Source organism: Motacilla alba, chromosome Z, assembly GCF_015832195.1.
Source record: "Motacilla alba alba isolate MOTALB_02 chromosome Z, Motacilla_alba_V1.0_pri, whole genome shotgun sequence".
In the NCBI taxonomy this organism is placed as follows: Eukaryota; Metazoa; Chordata; class Aves; order Passeriformes; family Motacillidae; genus Motacilla; species Motacilla alba.
In genome coordinates, this window is record NC_052046.1 from 51178305 (window position 1) to 51198364 (window position 20060).

At 38.9% G+C, this 20060-nt stretch overlaps 1 protein-coding gene across 2 annotated transcripts in view; it reads left to right on the forward strand.

The window, feature by feature from the left end:
• The window catches only part of SLC28A3 (solute carrier family 28 member 3), a 39226-nt gene extending 19394 nt beyond the window's left edge, over window positions 1–19832 (forward strand). For both annotated transcript variants that reach the window (XM_038124600.1, XM_038124601.1), the window contains 12 exons: window positions 1135–1248; window positions 2658–2735; window positions 7153–7233; window positions 8205–8285; window positions 9275–9400; window positions 9717–9847; window positions 10622–10790; window positions 12426–12623; window positions 15211–15292; window positions 16116–16214; window positions 18008–18131; window positions 19646–19832. In XM_038124600.1, coding sequence (XP_037980528.1) covers window positions 1135–1248; window positions 2658–2735; window positions 7153–7233; window positions 8205–8285; window positions 9275–9400; window positions 9717–9847; window positions 10622–10790; window positions 12426–12623; window positions 15211–15292; window positions 16116–16214; window positions 18008–18131; window positions 19646–19748 — 1386 coding nt within the window. In that variant the 3' untranslated portion in view covers window positions 19749–19832. The remainder of the gene's footprint in view (window positions 1–1134; window positions 1249–2657; window positions 2736–7152; window positions 7234–8204; window positions 8286–9274; window positions 9401–9716; window positions 9848–10621; window positions 10791–12425; window positions 12624–15210; window positions 15293–16115; window positions 16215–18007; window positions 18132–19645) is intronic.
• Window positions 19833–20060: the final 228 nt, after the last annotated feature.

Below are 20060 nucleotides of genomic sequence, written 5' to 3' on the forward strand. Positions count from 1 at the left end.
GTTGGGACTGTACCAACACCTGTCTCTCACTGTTTGGGAAGATGCTGCCCACCTTCTGTTTCATCCCTGATACAGTTCTAACTGAGATAGGCCTTCTCCATGCTTTCACCCTCAGGAGCCTCACCCAAGTCCTCAGCACGCCACAGTTACTTCTTTGAGGACATTGTCATCACATCAGTACAATCCCTGGAACCAGAGATATGATAGACTTGTATAGCTCTCAACCCCTCACAAGTTTGTTTTGCACTGCAAATTCAGCAGCTGGGGCTGAGCTGATGTCCTCACTTTTTGCTCACCCACTTCCATAGGCTCACAAATGCCATTTATTTTAATATTCCATGAGAAATGTCCACTCTGTTTTGCTGTGGCATTACAAAGGGCTTCGTTCAGCCACCATAATTACCACTTCAGCTTTTACTCCTGTTTGCATGCCTCATATACCTCTGCATTCTTCCATTAATCATACATACATTGTCCAGGTCACCAAGTTTTCCCAATACTTTTCATGACTTCCATCAGTGCTGAGACTTTCTTAGCAGGTGAAGTCCTCTCAGCAAGGACTAATTAACTTACAATATCCTTTGCAACTGCTACTGTCTCCAACTGAGGTGAAAACTCATACTCCAAATGCTTTGTGCTCTCCCATGAGCCCTCATTACACCTAATTGGTTGATGTTATTCAAATATGATCTGATTAAATTGGAGAATGCCATTGTAGCTCTTTGTTCTGTAAGTTATTTGATTCAATTTTCAGAAAACAAAGATTTTTTTCAGGCAGCAGAACAGGAATCATCAGTGTAGTGAAGAGGAACTCATCAAAAGCAGCCACAGTTTCTCCTATGACTGTCTTTATAAGATGAATCACAACATAAAACTGAGCAGTTCTCAAGTACCAAAAGTCTTTAGAGCTAGGGGACATAAACAGAGTTGAAATTACCCAAGGACAAACCCTGTAGCAAAATCTCCTTATGCTCTGTCCAGATATGTGAAGATCCAAGTCCCCCACAACCTGTTTTGGCAGCTGCTCCCATTCTGCAGTATAGTCAGACTATCCCCTTACACGATTTAAACATCCAAAGTAAACTATTATTTATTTAAATAACAAGGAGTTTCTTTGTTTTTCTGTCTATCTAGGTTGCTTGGAGACCAGTATTTTCAGGAATAGGAATGCAGTTTATTCTTGGGATTCTTATTCTGAGGACCAAAGTGGGTTTTGATGTATTTAACTGGCTAGGCATTCAGATCCAGGTAAACTATTGAGCAAAATCCTTACTTGTTTAATATAATTTTCTGTCTTGAGAGTCTTACATTATTCAAACAGGCTGTTCAAGGATCCATTTGTCCCTTGATTTTTTCTTCTCTTGAGAAAAACTGGATCCTCAGAAAGGTAATTGACTTCCTGAGTTCAACCTTCTTCTCTTTCTTTTTTTTTTTTTTTTTTTTTTTTTAAATTTTTTTTTTATTTTATTCAGTTAATACAATGGTCAGAGTAATACGATTTATTAATGGCTTTACCATCATTGGGCTGAAGTTATGAATTGGCATTCTTGAAACACAAATTACTGTTGTGTCAAGGCATTCACAAGAACTCTTGGTAATGGCTCAACTCCAAATAATCCTTGCAATAACCACACTGTGCTGAAAAGCCTTGGGATTTAGGGCACAGCCCTAATTATCTTCAAAAAAGCAACATTCCTGGAGTCAGAGACATGTCATAGCCCTCATGACATATAGGAAAATTAATTCAGCTATATACAGGTGGTAAAATCCAAATCTGCATGCTGGAAGGGATCTCTAGGAAGTGGACGGGATCTATCTGCAGGTAGCCCTGAAGACACGAAGTTTTTAAAGAAGTCGAGTACTGTAAAGTAATGAATAAGCAATATACAAAATATACATCAGAGAGTACCCACTGAAGGACATTCAGACTTTTCACCTCAGGGATACTATTTTCACAGCTGTTCTTCACAGGTAATTAAGGACACATAAAACCAGACAGAGCAGAATGTACTGTCTCTGTGCAGCAGCAAATGTACAGATCTGATGTCTGTCTAATCTGCGGGCAGTGGGAGTCATCTGGGTTTTGTTACCAGGTTCTCAGTCTCTGAGTCAAGCAGGTCTGGTGCCCCCTTTTGCTAGCTTCATGTTTTCAAGTCTTACAGTGTATTCTGTCAGAACTAATTACTGTAGCTATTATAAACTGTATTTTAACTGCATTTTTAACTGTATCAGTAATGCATATATTTGCATCAGAAGTATAAAAATGCACTGGATAAAAATTTAAAAGTAGAAGATTCCCTCAGGCTAGCTACACCTTTCAAAACTCATTACTTCAGCTGTCAAATCTCCATTTTAAGCTGTATAATTACTTGTACTTATTTGCATCAGATGGAGCATACAAGTGTACCACAGTATTTGGATTAAAAAGTACATTTTTTTTCAGTGTAGCTTATGGCCTCTATTGGGTCATGGCTCAACAGAGCAGAGTGGATTCCCTCAGTTCAGCCAAATACAGTAAGCAAGGCTTGGGCCCCTACAAATCAGAACCCAAGCTTCTTGGACCTCACCATATTTCTGCAAGACAGCTAGCAGTATTTTTTATGGGTTTGGCAGGTACCCAGAGCTTACGCCTGATTTACTTTGCTTTCTGTCCCCAGACTTTTCTGGAGTACTCTGACGCAGGTGCCAAGTTTGTGTTTGGTGACAAATACACGGATCATTTCTTTGCCTTTAAGGTAAGATGGTTGCTATACACTGTATGTGGCAGATAAACAATGGTAAGAGGAACAGTATAGCTGGAGAATAAATTGTGTGGCTTGTAATACCTATGTAGTCACCAGAGAAACCAACAGGTAAACTATTCCTTATTATGTGATATTCTGAATAGAAAATTTGGGAACACTTTCATTCACTGCCAAACACTGAATTAGATTGCACTTATTTAGCCTAATTGTGACAACATATATTTAATGTAGACAGAATTTTGGAATATTTTTCTACAAGGAATAGGTTAAAAAGCTTGTTCCTGGCCACTGACAGAAATATTACCTCCTGCCTATCTTCCTCACTTCCCTGTGACTAAAAGCGCTCTGCCATGCCATGCTGTTGCACCCTTAATTGCTGTACAGACCGCTGCTTCACAGATCTTCCCCTTGAAGAAGTGGAGAGCCTAGATGTGTATTTATTCATGCCTAGGGGAAGAGCTAGAAGCTGCATAAGCAGGAAGAATTACATGATATTTCATTAGTAAGATCACAGAGGGATTTCCTATCTCTCTCTCTTAAGAGACCTTTTTGGGAAACAGCTGGAATACAGCTTATCAGCTCTGTGCTCTCTAATCTGCACCGGCATCCCTCCTGGTTTTGCTCTGAGAAGCAGCTCATGCCACAATGCTTATTTAGGCTGGAATCAAGAACAAATAAAGCAAAAGAAACCCCAAACCAACCCAAATAACAAATAAATAAACCTCAAACAAATATGAGAAATATATAAGGGCTTACTTTTTCAGGTACCTGACCGTGGGCTTACATGTCTTTTCTCTTATTTTTTTCTTGAGGTGATATTCCAAACTAGATGTTCTGCAAACTTAGCTCTTTCATTACTTGAGAGAGAAGATGCTATCTGTAAAATAGCCTTCCACTAAGAACAGTCAGAACATCTTGGAAGGGAAAAAAACTAAGGCATTTCATCAATAAATATTAATCATATTTTAAGAGGATTTCTTTTGTACCTTTTGTTTCACTTTTCAGGATACTCCTACCTTTACTTTGGAAGGTATTTATTTCACTTATTTGAGTGCTCAAATATTTGATTCTCCACTACATGTTTTAGGAATGAAATTATTTAATTCCCAATTCCCCCCCCCCACACCCCCCACCATAATTTTTCTCATGGCTTTTGGCAATGCTTTTTGAATATGATTCTTTCAATGTGGTTTTGTGTACTCACTGATGATGCAAGATACTTTGCTTACTAAAGCCATAACTAGGGACTAGACAGCCAGAATTTTGCTTCTGTGTAGGAAAACATACATCAGACTTATCCTATGGTTCAAGCCAGCAAAACCATGGAATTTCTAGACCTTGTTTCTGTAACAGGTACAAGTAGATTATTCTTATATTGAAAAACAAGAAAACCAGTTGGTTTTCAGAGCTGCATATATATATAAGAATATATACGTATAAATATGGTAAATGGAATTGCAGACGAGTGTACAGCAATACCAAAACATGCTCCATCTGCTCCTCCTCTAGACAGGGAGTTCCCTCTCCCAACAACAGTGAGTGACAGCCAGCCTGTTCTCCCTTGAAACTTGTTATTTATTTAGACATTAAGTTGGTCCAAAGTGCTTTTTTGTGCTTTCAGATATTTTATGGGCTTTGCATGTTGTGATGAGCTCTTCAAATCTTGCCCAAAGATATTTCAAAGCATTGTCCAAAAGACAATGCTTACCTCATCAGAGATTAGACCAGGGACAGGACATGTCTGCCAGAGTCCAGTTGTATCCATAGCACATCCTCAGCAATGTGCAGGGACACATCAGTTTTCTGGCAGGTGAAGTGGACGTTACCAGAGCAGACACCTCCCAGTTGTGCATATGCACACTTGTATATGTTCTGACCAGTTCCATCATGCCATAGTGTCTTTGAGCACACGGTTCTGGAAGCACTAGTTAGTCAAAAATGCACATATTTGCATGCATAATCTGGTTTATTTTTAATGTTTATTTTAAATATGTATTTGTGCAGGCAGATGCAGAGTTTCAGAGTTCTGAAAAAATACCCACTTGCCCACATAAATAGGCACTTCCAAGTACTTAAGTAGATGGAAAAGACATTTTAGTATTAAGTCTTCTGTCCTGTTGACTGCAAAAGACAAAGTTTGCTTTGAGCAAGTAAGAAATTAGACTTCTGTTAAATCTGTAGCTCCTTTTTTATACCAGAAGAACTATGGTTCCCTGAGAAAAGCTTTGCTTTGAAGGTCAAACTTTAAGAGCATATGAAAAAGCAGAGTGTTTCTTAAATCAATAGCAACTTCTATTAAGGAAAATAGGGAAAAAGTTAAACATCAAGCCACAAATAGGACGGAGTTGAGAGCAGCCAACAAATTTAACTTTCTGCTCTGTATGGTAATAACAAAAAAAAAAGGCAGGGGAGAAAGATATTAATTTCACTAAACTAAACTGTCTGCTGTTACTGCATGGCAAACTATCCCTGCAGAATTGCAAAAAGGATCAAGGAACCAAGCTAGAGAAAGCAGCATTATATTAACTTGTTGAACAGCACAACAATATTGGTTAATTGTACTCTGTCCTTTCAGTGAAAGGTTCTGTTCACCAAAATTGAGTTTTTAAATGTTTATCAAAATTATTTATAGTACCAGCTCTCCTCTAGAAAGGCATAGAGTCTATGCACTGAAAAGATCTGACCTAACAAAGTGGTTTGTTATTTTTCATTCTGTTACTTGATTTCATCTATAATGCATTATGTCATTAGTGAACACACATGAAAGCTTCCTAGTCTTTGTGGTTGTGGGAAAATGACTGCAGGCTCTGGGGACTGGTAACTGGGGATACACTTAGAGGAAACTGAGGGGTTATATTGCATTTTAACAGGAGTTATAATGCAGAGTAAATCACAATTCCTGCTTTATGGATGGAATATGGTTGGTGCATGACTTGAAACCCTTCCAGAATGATTCCCCATCATCTGTTAAGGGGGGGTTGAATGGAGGGTGGAGTGGAGAGGAGTGGAGTGGGGGCACCACAGCCAGACTCTGTGGAAATCCTTGCAGGGAAGGAAACTCGGTGGTACTCTGCAGCTTATAAACTGCATACCAAGGAAAGAGGGGAAGATGTCCCACTGGTGAGGTAGCAACTTTGGCAAAATCCCTCTCCTTAGACAAACTTGCTTCATTAAGGCTTAATAATAATATTAACTTTGACACCCCCTTGTTGAAGTTACCTGCTTCTGATGTACGAACACCCCTCATAGGAATGCACTCTACATTCTTTTTGACTGTATCTTTAAAACCAAAGGGAGAGAATTTTATGCTAATCAGTAACAAAGGTATGTATGACTAGAGTCACTCAAATGCCACATAAACATAAATAGTATATAAGTGAGTTGAGAACAGGGGAAAGTTAGGGAAAACTCCATCTTAACTGCTGCGATTAGTCAATGGGCAGAATCTCTCTTCTTCCCCATAGGGGCACCTATAACTGGCTCTATGTGCCCTGAATATTTTACTCAGGATTAGAGCCTGTCTGTGTATTCCTTCAAGTATATTGTTGCAGTCAGATACAATCAGCAACAATCTCCTAACCTTAACGTGTCGCAATCTTGCATTAATAAGAGTGTTATACCTGATATTATTAGTGTGAATCCTTTATGGGTGCTGGCAGTTGGCCGCAGGTAATACACTCTAGTAAAGGGCAAGACCTGCTGAGAGGTCTCACTTGTGCTGGTGGTGTGTTTCTCTAACACAGTCAGACCACTCTGCAATCCAGCAGGACTGCTCAGTTAAGGGTGTCCCTAGTGGGATGCTGAAAAACTGGTCACTGTCTTCGCTTTCCTGGGACACTGACAGAAAAATTAAATGCTAAGGGGCAAATAAGTCTCTACACACTAAGGGTCTAGGAAGCCTCCCCTTTTCACATGACAGGGGTACTGTTTTAGCTGCAACTAATTTGTCTGACTAATTTGGGACCTTTTGAGGGCAGATTTTTCTTTCTGTCGTATATTAGCATAGAAGTGGTGGTGTCCTGTGTATTTCACATACTTGAGAATCAAGTTATATTAGTTTTATTCAGGGTGAAAACCCAATCAGAGAGTGGTTTTAGTAGCCCATCAGAGTGGGTTAGGCATTAATGAGTATTTTTCAGTATCCACTGTGAGAGACCTATATTCACTTTTTGTATTTAGTAAGTATATACCTTTAAATAGATTCTTTTTAAAGGATGTAAATGTTTGAATTGACTCAAATATGGCTATAAACTTATGTATATTATGCTAAGCTAAACAGTTTCTAAAGAATTGTAATTGTGTTAGAAAGCTACGTAGATAAATGAAAATTATTTAATTACAACACAAACAGGAAGGTCAGGAAAGAAACCACTGTAGAAGTTTTAATGATCTTTTGTCTTCAAATCAGGTATTGCCAATTGTGGTTTTCTTCAGTACGGTTATGTCTATGCTTTACCACGTTGGATTCATGCAGTGGCTTGTTGGAAAGGTATGCATTTTTGCCAATTAGATGCTCCTTTGGCTAGTGTAGGAAATGTTTTGAACACATGCAGAGGAGCCATAGCCTGGAAGTAGTTCAAAATGTTACCATTGCAAAATCTTGATTGGCAACTCTCAATCTGGTTTTGTTGCTTATGTCATATTAATTGTTAGATTTGCCTGGTAAGCTTTAGTGCTCCTCAGATGCCATACTTGCATAAATCTTCTTTTCTGCTTTCCCTTCTCCCAGCCCTCAAAGTGCAGGATGGACATTAAATCACAGAGAGTGGATTTCTGCTAAGCATTTCAGTAGCTATTGCATATACCTTCCTGTCACAGATACCCAGATAAAATCAAAGCAGGTTCCTCACCTCCCTCCCTAAGAGTTTATTTCTGTCAGCATCTATGTCTTGTGCTACTGTCTACTAATATAAGATCAAGTCCACTTCCTGTTGTCTCTGTCCAATAAACTTGTCATATGAGGGAAAAGATCTTCCTCTATGGTGGTAGTTAAACCCAATTTGAAGATATTCTTAAATTATAACTTCTTTGCCCTTTACATTCACACGATTGTTATATGGGCACCATGAACATCACCTAGTTGATATTAGTGTGCTAAAATTACAATGAGGCATTTTTAGCCTTAATCTAAGTTTCACACTTTTTCCCTTCATATGATCCAAGTATTTTTGGACAAGAATATAAGTCATAAGAACACATCAAAATATCTCTTTTATTTAATTTAATATCATTTTTATGCCCAGAAGGAGCCTGGAGTACTTTCAGTTCTGTTAAATTACTTCTCCTCTGTCTTATTTTAGCATGTACCAATTACATGAGTGTGCTATACCTTTAAGCTGAAATCATGAATTCAGGAAGTATTTTAACATTTCTCTGACCTCTTAGATTGATATGGTTAACTCGAGAAGGGCATGGAACAAGCAGAACAAATTTTTGTTTCTTTTTTTAAAATTATTTTAGGTTGGTTGGATAATGCATGTCTTCATGGGAACAACTCCTGTTGAGTCTCTGGTAGCTGCAGGTAACATATTTGTGGGACAGGTGAGCTGGAGCACAGAAAAACATGCTAACATATAACAATATTTTATTTATACAGAATTTAGGGAAATAATGCTGCTCGTTGAACAGTTGTGTATTAAAAAATAATCTCTTTCAAAGCTAGGATTCCACTACATCAAGTCTGACTATAGGTTCCCAAAACTGCTGTATGTTCATATATTGGCAGTGATGCACAATGGAAAGGACTTGGGAAGCAACATGTTTTCCCAACAGGATGTTCAAGCATAACTGTAGATGATAGATCTCCCTGCTAAACAACTCTAAGGCTATGAAGAAATAACAATTTCAGGGTTCTTTTTCAGTTGAAAAGGCAAGTGGTGTGAAAAGATGGCAGGCAAGGGCAGGAGAGAGAGACAATGAAGAAAACTAAGATCCAAGGCTAGCAGTATAAGGCCTTATTCTCAAAAAGAGTGGACAGCATCTAACCAACCACTTAAATGGGAAATGTATTAAACCCACATTTACAATAATGTGTCCCAAGCTTAGAAGCAATGTAGAAAGACCAACAATTGACATCCAAACCCAAATGCACTATTAGCATGATATTTAGCAGTGGTGCATCACCACATCACACTGCTTCAAGATTTGGAGTGGTACCATTCCATGACACTGCCTCCAGGATGTGCTCACCCACATGCCGGAGGGACATTTCACTTGACTAACAGCCTTATCTGCGGCTCAGACCTGTGGCTGTTCCTAAGTCACTCAGAATTGGAATAGAATTTCTTGGAAGTTTCATTGTGCTTTTAAGGGAGACAGCAAACCAGCCAGAATTGTGTTCAGATATTCTCTTTCTTGGGATAAAAAAGCCCCAATCTATTGAAATTTGAGCACTTGCTAGCACTAGGATTAACTAGTCAAAGAAATCTAAGAGAGTATTGTGCCGACAGTCATTGTTCTGCTCGTAATAAAAGAAATCTTTGGGCTTTTATTAGGGATTTCTTAATTTGGTGCTTGTTTTTCACTTCCAGACAGAGTCTCCTCTCCTGGTACGACCCTACTTACCATATATCACCAAATCTGAACTTCATGCAGTCATGACAGCAGGATTCTCAACTATTGCAGGAAGTGTCTTAGGAGCATATATTTCTTTTGGGGTAAGACAGGGGAAAAAAAATAGAAAATATATTTTTTGTGAAATCTTTTAAGTATTTCACCCAGCTACAATGCTTTGAAAGTATCCCTCAATCATTCCCACTGTTAGGGTTTTTTTTTTTTGTCTCTGAAGGAATTAGCCACAAAAATCCTTGGTCTTCTGACAGCTCATTCTCTTGATTTCTTTATGAGCAATATGAACTTTTAGTGACCTCCTGTAGAAAGATCATACAAACAACTAAAAATATTAATTGCATTCCTACGTGTTTGTGCATAATATGGTTATCGTAGAGTACTTTGTGTCACCTGGAATTGTAGGTTTCCTCCTCCCACCTACTGACTGCTTCCGTCATGTCAGCACCAGCATCATTAGCTGTGTCCAAATTATTCTGGCCTGAAACTGAAAAGCCTCTGGTAACTCTGAGGAGTGGCATACAAATGGCAAAAAGGTAAGCTGATCAAGGTACTACTTAGTACTACTGCAAAAATGAGGTCTGGAAAAATAACTGCTCACACATAAATTTTAGGGGGATTACGTGGTAGGTGTGCAAGTAATAAATTAATTTACTGAATAAATACTGCAAATGGTTCATTTATGAATTCAGGTGAGTGTGCCCTGTTACAATCTAACATATGCTAAGGACTGGGCCAAGATGTAAACTCTCCAAAGAAAGGGAAATGCCTACCTGAGGTGACAGGGTGACAGGGTGCCAGGAGGCTTTCCCTTTTGTAATGTTACTGTCTTTTTCTGTAATGAATCTGCAAATGTAAACATGTAAAAAGCAAAGGCAAAACAATCATTTCACAACAGCAGCAAATTTGTTGCCTATCTGCAGGGACACTTTTCTTGAGAATGACAGGCAAAGCAAAAAGCCTACTAAGGATCTGTTTCTGAATGGCCCAAGCATTTCTGCAAGGGCTGCGTGAGAGAAGAGCAGCGACCAAGCAGTGCTACAGTTTTGAGATCTGATCCCTATCTTGCTCAAACCTGAATGTACCAGAATTAATTCTCAGGGCACCACAAGCATATGCTTCAAATGTCTGCCATGAGGATTGACAGGAAAAGCCTACTTCACCTCATCATTCCTCTTCATTATTTTCTCTATGAGTGTACAGACAGCTTCAGTACTAGAACTCTAATCAAGCGCATGTGCGTTTTAGTTCTGTTATTTGTTCTTGAATTTAAAGGTGTTCACACTCTGGTTTTCTCTTCATTGGCAAAGTGAATCAAAGAATCTGCTAGAAGCAGCCAGCCAGGGTGCCTCTACCTCCATCGGGCTCGTAGCAAACATCGCCGTGAATGTGATCTCCTTCCTTGCCCTGCTGAGCTTCCTTGACTCAGCCCTTTCTTGGGTGGGCAACTTGTTTGACTATCCACAGCTGACCTTTGAGGTATGATGTCCAGGTTCTTCATGCAGCTCACATACATACAGAATTTGTCTTTCTCAAATTTAAGTGCTTGTGTGGTTTCTTTATTGTTGTTTTTTGTTCTCATTTCGTGTTTTAACATGATCTAAACCCATATTTTATTTGCATGTTCTGAACAATTTCTTAACAGTTAAAGTAAAATTTTTGCCATTTAAGTATTTCTGTATCTATTAGTCTGCATATTGTTTCCCTCTGTGGTGTTCCTGCTAACTCTCAGGGTGTGTTTATACAGAGTAGGCTAGCATCTTCCTCCTCTGACTAGGCAGTGCAGCGCATCTGTCAGTCACATGCTTGCCAAGCCATTAACTCCTTCAGCTAAACATAAAAGTGGCTTTATCTTCAAAAGGTCCCATCAAACTCTTAATACTCACTGTGTTCACTTTATGGGGGACACTGGGGAAAGGCTGGACTTGACTGAAACCAGACTTAATCAATATCAGTTAGTTCTCAATACAATTACAAGGTAAAACTCTACCCAAATCACTCAACAGAACAAATGGGTTTCAAACAGGATTTCTACTTGAACCTAGGTCAATATGTTATTTTTGACCCAATGCAATCACCTAGTTTCAAAACCTTTTTATTTTGCAAGACCCTAAAAAAATCCTGTGAGAAACATGGATATTACTAGTGTTAAAGGTGCTGCCAAAGTGAATAGCCACTCATAACAGATATGGCTTCAGCAACACCAAGTTATTGCCCTGCCAAGCTTTCACAGATATCTCACTGCACCCTAGACACCTATAGCTGAGGAGAGGCACAAGTATGTATGCCTTAGGCATACTCGTGCAGGGGCTGGTATTTTCAGGGGCTGCTGGGTGGTGTAAGATTTGGACAGGTAGATAGTCCACAAGGAATTGAATCACACAGACATGATGCATGCAGTCAATCTTCCCTTGGGAGAGACACCAATGTGTAACATTCTGTGAGCAGAGAAACCAGCCAGAAATAGTAACTGCTTGAAGTTACTATTAAAGTTCCCTAAGCACAATCTGACCAAAACCTTTCACAGCTGGAGCTATTTTCTGTCATATGGAAATAAGCTATACCGTGATATGGGATTTCTTTTTCAATTTGCATAAATCTTATAATGCCAGGAAAGAATAGGTACAGCTTTAATTGTGTCAGATGCACAGCTTTTATGCAGAGACAACTCTTTTGTTTACACCAGTTGGAGTCCAATAACCTGATAATTAAGTGTGTTCATTAACACATTTGATTTAATCTAGCAGATGAATTAGAATCCTCAGTTCTCCTATCAGCTCTTTTAGTTCAATCTTCCTTCTTTTTGTCAAACACTGTGCCAAATTTGAAGTCATTATTGAGGGAAAAGAAGGCACAGAAACCTTTGTTTTATTTTACATATAAAATTAGGGATATATAAATATTTTTTATATATAGAGTCTGGATTAATGTTTTAAAAGGTACTCAAGCATGTCTGACAATAAAAACCCTCCCAGAGTTCATGGCAGCAAAAATTGAAGGCTAATTTTCCTCTGCTAAAATAAAACCATCTTTATTTTAAGTTTAGAAAACTCACTGTCTGCTATTGTTTTTTTGGCATGTATTTTGACCAGCTTTTTCTTATGCATTCTGCAGAACATTTGTGCTTATGTCTTCATGCCATTCTCTTTCATGATGGGAGTAGACTGGGAAGACAGTTTTATTGTTGGTGGACTACTAGGCTACAAAACTTTCTTCAATGAATTTCTGGCTTATGAGCGGCTTTCAAAACTGATTCAAAAGCGAGAAAAGGGTGGAAGCATGTACATTAATGGTGTGAAACAGTATATGACAGTAAGTAACATTTTCTGTTCTACAGATTTATTTGATCAAATACTTCAATGTTAAAATTACTTATTTTTTAATATGGGTATAAAATGATTGCATATTATTCTAAGATGCGTCTTTGAGCAACAGAGTTCAGTTATGAAAGTGCAGCATTCCTCTGTGCAGTTGCTGTGACTGTGATTGCCCTAGCTGTCTTGAACAAGCACGGAAACAGAAGGGCATTGGTTTGGGGAACGTGCAGTGTCCCACAGGACGCCACACTTAAGATAGAGGCTGTCTTCAAAGCAAGTTTCTTCTTACCTGATTCTCAGTACTTCTCTATGAGCTACTCTCCCAAGAAAACCCTGAGGAAGAGCTTGAGGATCCTCCTGCCCTCAGAGGTTTGTCCAAGCATTAAACTTGAAGAGAGGCATCCAGCAAGCTCTAGCAGGTGACATTACTGGCACACCTTTGTTGGAGGCTATTGTTCCCTCTGCAGAGGGCAGTAATAAAAGACATGTAGTACATGTAGTACACCTCCTTTGGCACACTGAGTCCAACAAGTCTGTCTCAATCAAGCTTTCCAACCTTGTCCCACCTCTCATTCCCAGTTTACCCAACAGATGTGTAGTTCCTACTACAGCACCCTGAGGAAGGCAATGCTAAGGGCATCTTGCATGTGTGCATGGGGCCAAAGGTTATTCAGCGATCAAAGCTCACCTTTGTGGACATGACTGCTCCACTATCTAGCATTCACAAGCACAGCACATGCTGAATTTGTCCTGAGCACAGGCAGTGAAAACCATGATATCCAACTTTATACCTTCTGTCTCTTAAATTGAGACAGATTGTCACTGTAGAGAAACCCTGAAGTAGAAAGTATTTTGTACAGTTCTTATTTGCTTCTTTGAATCAGACGGGATGCTGTGGAAACCTCTTATATTGAAAACCAAAAACAAATTCCTGGCCACTTGCATTCCTGATTAACAGAACATATTTCACATATGGAGGTAGAAAGCCAGGCAGTCGGATCAAATATTCACACCCTTGTCTGAGCATCCATTACCGGTGTTCCTGAAATTCCGGGCAATAGAATTTGGGGCTAGAATGATCTTTGGTGTGCCCCTGCTATAGCTGTGCTTCCTTCTACTACATGAATAGGACACTGAATTGCTGCCTGAGTGGAGAAGTGTATTTTAGTATGGAATACAGCCTTAAAACACAAATCCTAGGAACTCTATCAAACTTTTTTTTTTTCCCTCATAAGATGTCATATAGAACTTTCACATTTACTTCTAATACCTATAAGGAGCTGTATTAATTTCCATGGTGAAAAGCTCTGCAAAACATAAACAATTTTAATTCATAATGCTGGTAAAAAATGGCTGATAACCATTATAATTACAGCACAACAGTTCAAGTCAGGGTGTGCTTGGCTTCCATTTTTGATTTCTCTTCAGTTTTAGAGCTTTCTAATTCATCCACACACAGATATTCTCTCAGACTGAGCAAACAAGTGTCTTCACCTGAGTCATTAATTAGATGGCTTCCTGTTTTCAGAGCTAGGGAGTGCAAATGAAAGCAGGGTACACAGAGCTTTTTCTAGGAAAAGCTGGTAGAGTGGGTACTTGAAAAGCATTTTCCTGCATTTGTACAGATTGATTGAAAGTATCTACAAATTGATGTTCATAAAAGAGGAATTAAACCAGAGGAACTTCTAATAAACAGGAAACCTGCTAGAACACTCACTCATTTTCAGCTTGAACCTAAACCACAGTAAATAGGAATTCAGAGCTGCCAGGGGGACAAAAATCCATTTGCTGAGATATGTTGCCTCCTTTCTCAAAATGTTTGAACTACATTTATCTGAAAGCTTGCAAGGTTTGTAGCCTGATTTCACCCAAAGGACCATTTTGTGTCCTGCGAGGGGTCCCTCCATGGAGGCAAAGGCCAAGCTTGTCTCTACTCTGAGGTCCGGGTTTAGTTGGTGTTACCCAAGGGGAGAAAGGTGGCAGAAGTCAGTACAGAAATAAGCTGTTAATGGGGATTCCAAAATCATAATGTCCCTCTCTGCCTGTCAACACACCAATGTACCCACTTCCTAGGAGACCAATTTGTCTTCTTTGCACAGGGTGGAGCATGCACAAAGCAGCTTTGTATATACAGCCCTCTGCTTCTTCAGGGTCAAAGAATTCAGGGATGCCTACCAAAACTTGAGGTTTCAAAAGAGTTTTATAGAGGCATCCAGCTGTGAAAAACAAGTTGAGTTATAGCTCTCTGACTCATACTTTCAGAAAACAGCAGTTAAATTACCACTAGTAAGATAAGATTTTTTTTTGTCTTTAATTACTGCTGCTCACTTCAAAAAGGCACAACAATTTATGTGAAAGATAAAATCATTGCATAGTTTGTCAGTCCTCACATGGGCAGCTGGTATAAAAGCCTGTAACTTTCATCAGGGAGATAAGTCTACCTTTCTGAAAGCCACACCTTGGGCAGCAACCAAGCAAAACAGTTATTTTTGTACTCAGAGCCACAATGCCATGTTTTCAGACCTTTAAATCACAATGAGCTGTTTCAAACCATTCAGAGGGTGTGTCTCTTTGCTTTTCAGGTTCGCTCTGAAGTCATTGCCACCTATGCTCTCTGTGGATTTGCCAACTTCGGCTCCCTGGGACTGGTAATAGGAGGCCTGAGTAAGAGCCACTCTCACAGACAATTTTGTGTCGAGCAAATCCCAAAGAAAGCACCAAAAGGAACAGGCTGGGGGTGAAGCTTAGCAGCATTAGGGGCTGTGCAGCTGCTTAGCCAGAGCCTAGCACTCAATTGTGAATGGAAGGGCGCCTAGAGGGGTACAGGTTTTGGTGTGGAAGTACTGGGAGAGGCACTGAAGGCAAGGGGAATGAACCAAGCCCTTCTGATAGCCTTCCCTCTTTAGACATCAAACATGAACCTGAGCAACTACTGCTCATGAACTTCAGGAGGAGCAGGCCAACTCCATAGCATGCTGGTTTGAGAGATGAATTTGGTTATTTCTTGTAAAAATATCACATATATGCAGTAGTCTTACAGGGAAAGAATTAAAAAAAAAAAAAGTTTTCAGATCTCAGTGGAAAAAGAAAAATTGAAAAACCATCTGAGTTCCTCACCAGGCAGCCAGAATTGCTGGCAGTCATCTTTACCCTGAAGCCACAGTGGGCTCAGCAGTGGGGCAGCATAGAGGAGCAAAACCCAGCCATAGGGCCAGACTCTTCTGAAGGGCACAATCATCCAGCGCAGACATGCAAATTGCCAAAGGAAGCAAAAGTTACCATTTTAATATAAGCAACCCTCTTAACAAAGAGAGCCAATGCTGGCACTTGGCCTTCAAATAGCCCACTAAAAAAGTGTCCCATTTTTCCTCCATGTTTCCCTTAGTTTAAACTGCAGGGGGGGAAATTACTCCTGGGGGGCAAAAGATGGCAGATTCACCTTCCTTACATGTATTTCTGTTTGACATACACTTTGTATTTCTTCTAGCAAGCATTGCCCCCTCAAAAAAGAAGGAAATAGCCAATGGTGCTTTCAGAGCAATGATTGCGGGAACAGTGGCCTGTTTCATGACAGCCTGTGTCGCAGGTACAGTGCTCAGGTTTGGTGTCCCCTACGGTCAGTGACCACCACGGGGCAGTGCACCAGCTCCATACTATGTCTACTTAGGCTGCCCTTGTCACTCAAACACAAGTATTTTTGTGCTTGGCAGGATTAAAAGTTGATATGAGATAAAACATTCTTGAAAACTGAAATTTGAAAAGCTGTAAATATTTCAGTTCTTCCATTATGTCTTTGTTTTCAGAAGAGGGGTATGGTGTTTTAATGGGGGAGATTTTTGTTGGGTTTTTTGTTTGTTTGTCTGTGGAGAACATGTGGCTCATAAACAAGGCAATTTATAGATGAATTGCAATCCCTCCTCCACACCACTAGATAGAGGAATAGAGAACTAATTTTGGAAAAGAAACAGAAAAATTGAATGAAAGGGTGTAAAAAAGTAACAATGAGGGAGAATCTGAACAACCCTTTGTCATAATGTTAAGTTGATATTTTGAGGGCATAATATTTCCACAGAGTGCTTGGGTTTGTGAAATGGTCTTAAAAAAAATGGGACTCCACAGTTGATCCTTATTTTCAAAATTTCAGCTTCAATTTGAGTGAAAAATCACAAAGCAACAGCATTTTAGGGAGAAAATTAAAAAGAACAAATTAATTATTCAAAAGATTAATTAATTTATATGTTTCAGTGGGTTATAAATTTATCCTCAGTATTTCACAATCCCTTTTCCAGCTCTCTTTCCTGAACATGTGGTATACAAAATTGGTATGACGTGCTATGACGAAGGTTAAAGCACTCATGTTTCAACAGTGAAGAAAGATCTTGGTACTTAATGTAGCTAAAACCACTACGTCTGTTTCTACCACAACTTCTCTAGGCCTTGGTGCTCACGGTAGCAACAGAAACATACACATATTAAAGATAAGCCCACACTATTTTCTGAAGGCTACAGAACCAGTACACTTAAAAATAACATTAGTCTCACAACTATCCATAATATTTTAATACATGACACTACTCTGCATAACTGAGGTACCAGGAAGCCCTACTAAAATGTGCCATTTACAATATTGATCGTAAGAGTAATATTGTGAACAGCCACTGAGAAAATCTCTCCAAATTAATACAATCTGCTTTGGAAAGAAAATTGCATTCCACCCACTCTTGCCATGCTTTCCTTTCCTTGCTCTCCTTTCAGGAGAAAATAAAAAAGCCAAGCAATTTCTATTACCCCAGTCAAGATAAGAACATATTAAACATGTTTTCAAGTTCTACAACATTACATATAGAAGGAGCTATCACTTTAATACTTTTGGGTCTCCAGTACTCCAGTGACTGATGACATTAATATTTGTAGGAAATTTTAGAGAATGTGTAGCAAAGCAAACTCAGTTTAAAACAAAATAAGAGGTTCTTGCCCTTCTGTATTATTTACTTGCACTTCTATAAATGCAGCATAGCTTCATTTTAGTTAATATAAACACACTGACCCAGCACTGAAAGGCATTACCACACAATATTAGTATCATTAAAAGAGGCAGAAAACCAAAATTATCCAAGTGTAACAGGTTGCTGTAGTTTAATTCCTACATATAAAAAGTAGATAAATTGTTGTGGTTGCTACTTAATTCAGTTTTTAAAAATTATTCAGATTAGAAGTCCCACAGTTCAAAGGTTTTGACCTTGTACCTTTACATAACCACCTCAAATTTGATTTTGCGTCAGACAGAATGGTTTGTTTGATCATGGCTTCATGACTCACATTCTCAAATCTTATCTTCCTCTTCATTATTCATTAAGAAAATTGTAACTTACTTCACAGGAATGCTGACTGTCCCTCGTCTGGAAGTTCCTTGCCGCATCTTATTAGGAAATGCTTCCAACTTCACAGATTTCCCGGCCAACAGCACAGAGCTAGTTGAATGCTGCCAGCAACTCTTTACCAGGTATTGAGAACCCTTTATCCTCTGAGAATAAAATTTAGGGAACTCATATCTTCTCTGAAAACCTAATGTTATTTTTATTTTTTGTATTTGGCTTTTTTCTTAGGCATCTGCTTTCAGTGTACTAGTCTCTTTTAGAGGAATGGCTATTTTAGTGCTGTTGAATTGTTTTCCTCTTCTTGGGGCATTTTTCCTTTGCATGACAAACACCTACAGAACCAACAGACAATTCAAAATATGTATGTTGAAACCTCCTCGTGAGAGGAAGGTCAAGCACTGATCTCTCCTGTGTGGTGACCAGTGACAGAACCCCAGGGAACGGCCTGAAGCTGTGTCAGGGGAGTTTTGGGTTGGCTATTAGAAAGACGTTCTTCCCCCACAAGGTGTTTGGGCACTGGAACAGCTCCCCAGTGAAATGGTCACAGCACCAGCCTGACAGAGTTCAAGAAGCATTTGGAAATGCTCTCAGGCACATGGTGTGACTCTTGGGGTGGTGCTCTGTGCAGGGCCTGGAGCTGGCCCTCAACACTTCTTGATTTATCTCAAATACTAACAAGAAAATAAATCAAATATTCGAACTAATATAAAGTTAACCTAGTATTTGAGGTTAGCAATAGCTAAAAAAAAGTCAGGAGCCTTTCCCTCCCTTCCCTCTTCTGTCTGTAATGTGACTAAAGATAATAATAGTCAGGTCTGTTTACGTTGAAAACTTTACATGCATTTAAAGTAGAAAAATATTTCAAGATAAATTGCAATTTGCAGCTCTCTATCCAAGGCAGAGGAGAAAGAAATACTGACATTAAAAAAGGAATATATATAGATATACTTAACACTATCTCACAAAGAACCAAAGGTCTATGTATTTAGGTTATGGCAAGAACCTTTCAAATTTGTCCTAATGTGCTTGCCTTTATTTTTTTCCCCCCCTCCCCTTTTTTCTAGTTTAAAAACTAATTGCTTTAGAAATAAATGCTCTTAATTCATCCTTTTTTCTTGCTATTGAAAACATAAGAACTTACACAGCAAAAATCATCTCTGGGTACATTCAATCATTGTTATTTATTCATTACTCCAACTTTTCCTCATCACACTAATTTCAACTCTACCATGCTGCTACAAAGACCAGAACCTGCTTTATTTTTAGCAGAATCAATGTTAAGCAGATGCTTTGAAAATGTAAAAATATCGAATAGGGAAATAAAGGCCTCAATCATTTCAGTTATCTAGGGGGATGTACCAGAGGCATGAGGACTTGCTACAGAAAACCAGAAGTTATCCCAATAAAAAGGGAGAACATCTGGATCTGGCACTTGGCTGGAGTGGGGAAAGTCTTCTCTCTATTTTGTTTCTCATGAAAATTTTAACACATCTAAAGTTGCTTTGGAGAAAGCATGTATTGCCATGTACATGTGTGTTGTGTAAATACACATATACTGCAGAGAGAGATTTCCGTGACAAAAGTCAGTGATTCTGTGAAAAGGCGTTTTATCTGATTTCTGCTTTATTTCCTCTCCTAGTGCAAATTATTCGGAAGAGATCTTTCCCAGAGGAAACTACAGTCTGAATTCCTGGAAAGTGTGTTGCCAAATACTGGGTCAACCTGCTTTTCATTGCACTTAGGTTAAGTTTGAAAATTTTTGACAAGATTGATCATAAATAAGAACTGTATTCCTTGGAAGAAAGGAAATTTAAAAATTGCTTTGCGACAATGAGTGATTTTCCCCCATGCAATCTTTATTTTTCATCTCTTACCAGCCCAATTCCTCTGACTTGCTTGGAAATATTTATAAATTAAACTGGCATAAATGGAAGACACTTCTTGCTGCAGAATTCTTCTCCCACTACAAATCAGAATAGAAGAACATTTGTAAGCCTGATTATCCGGCTTTTATTTCTACCCTGAAACTAACTAATTTGACAGATTAAACTGCT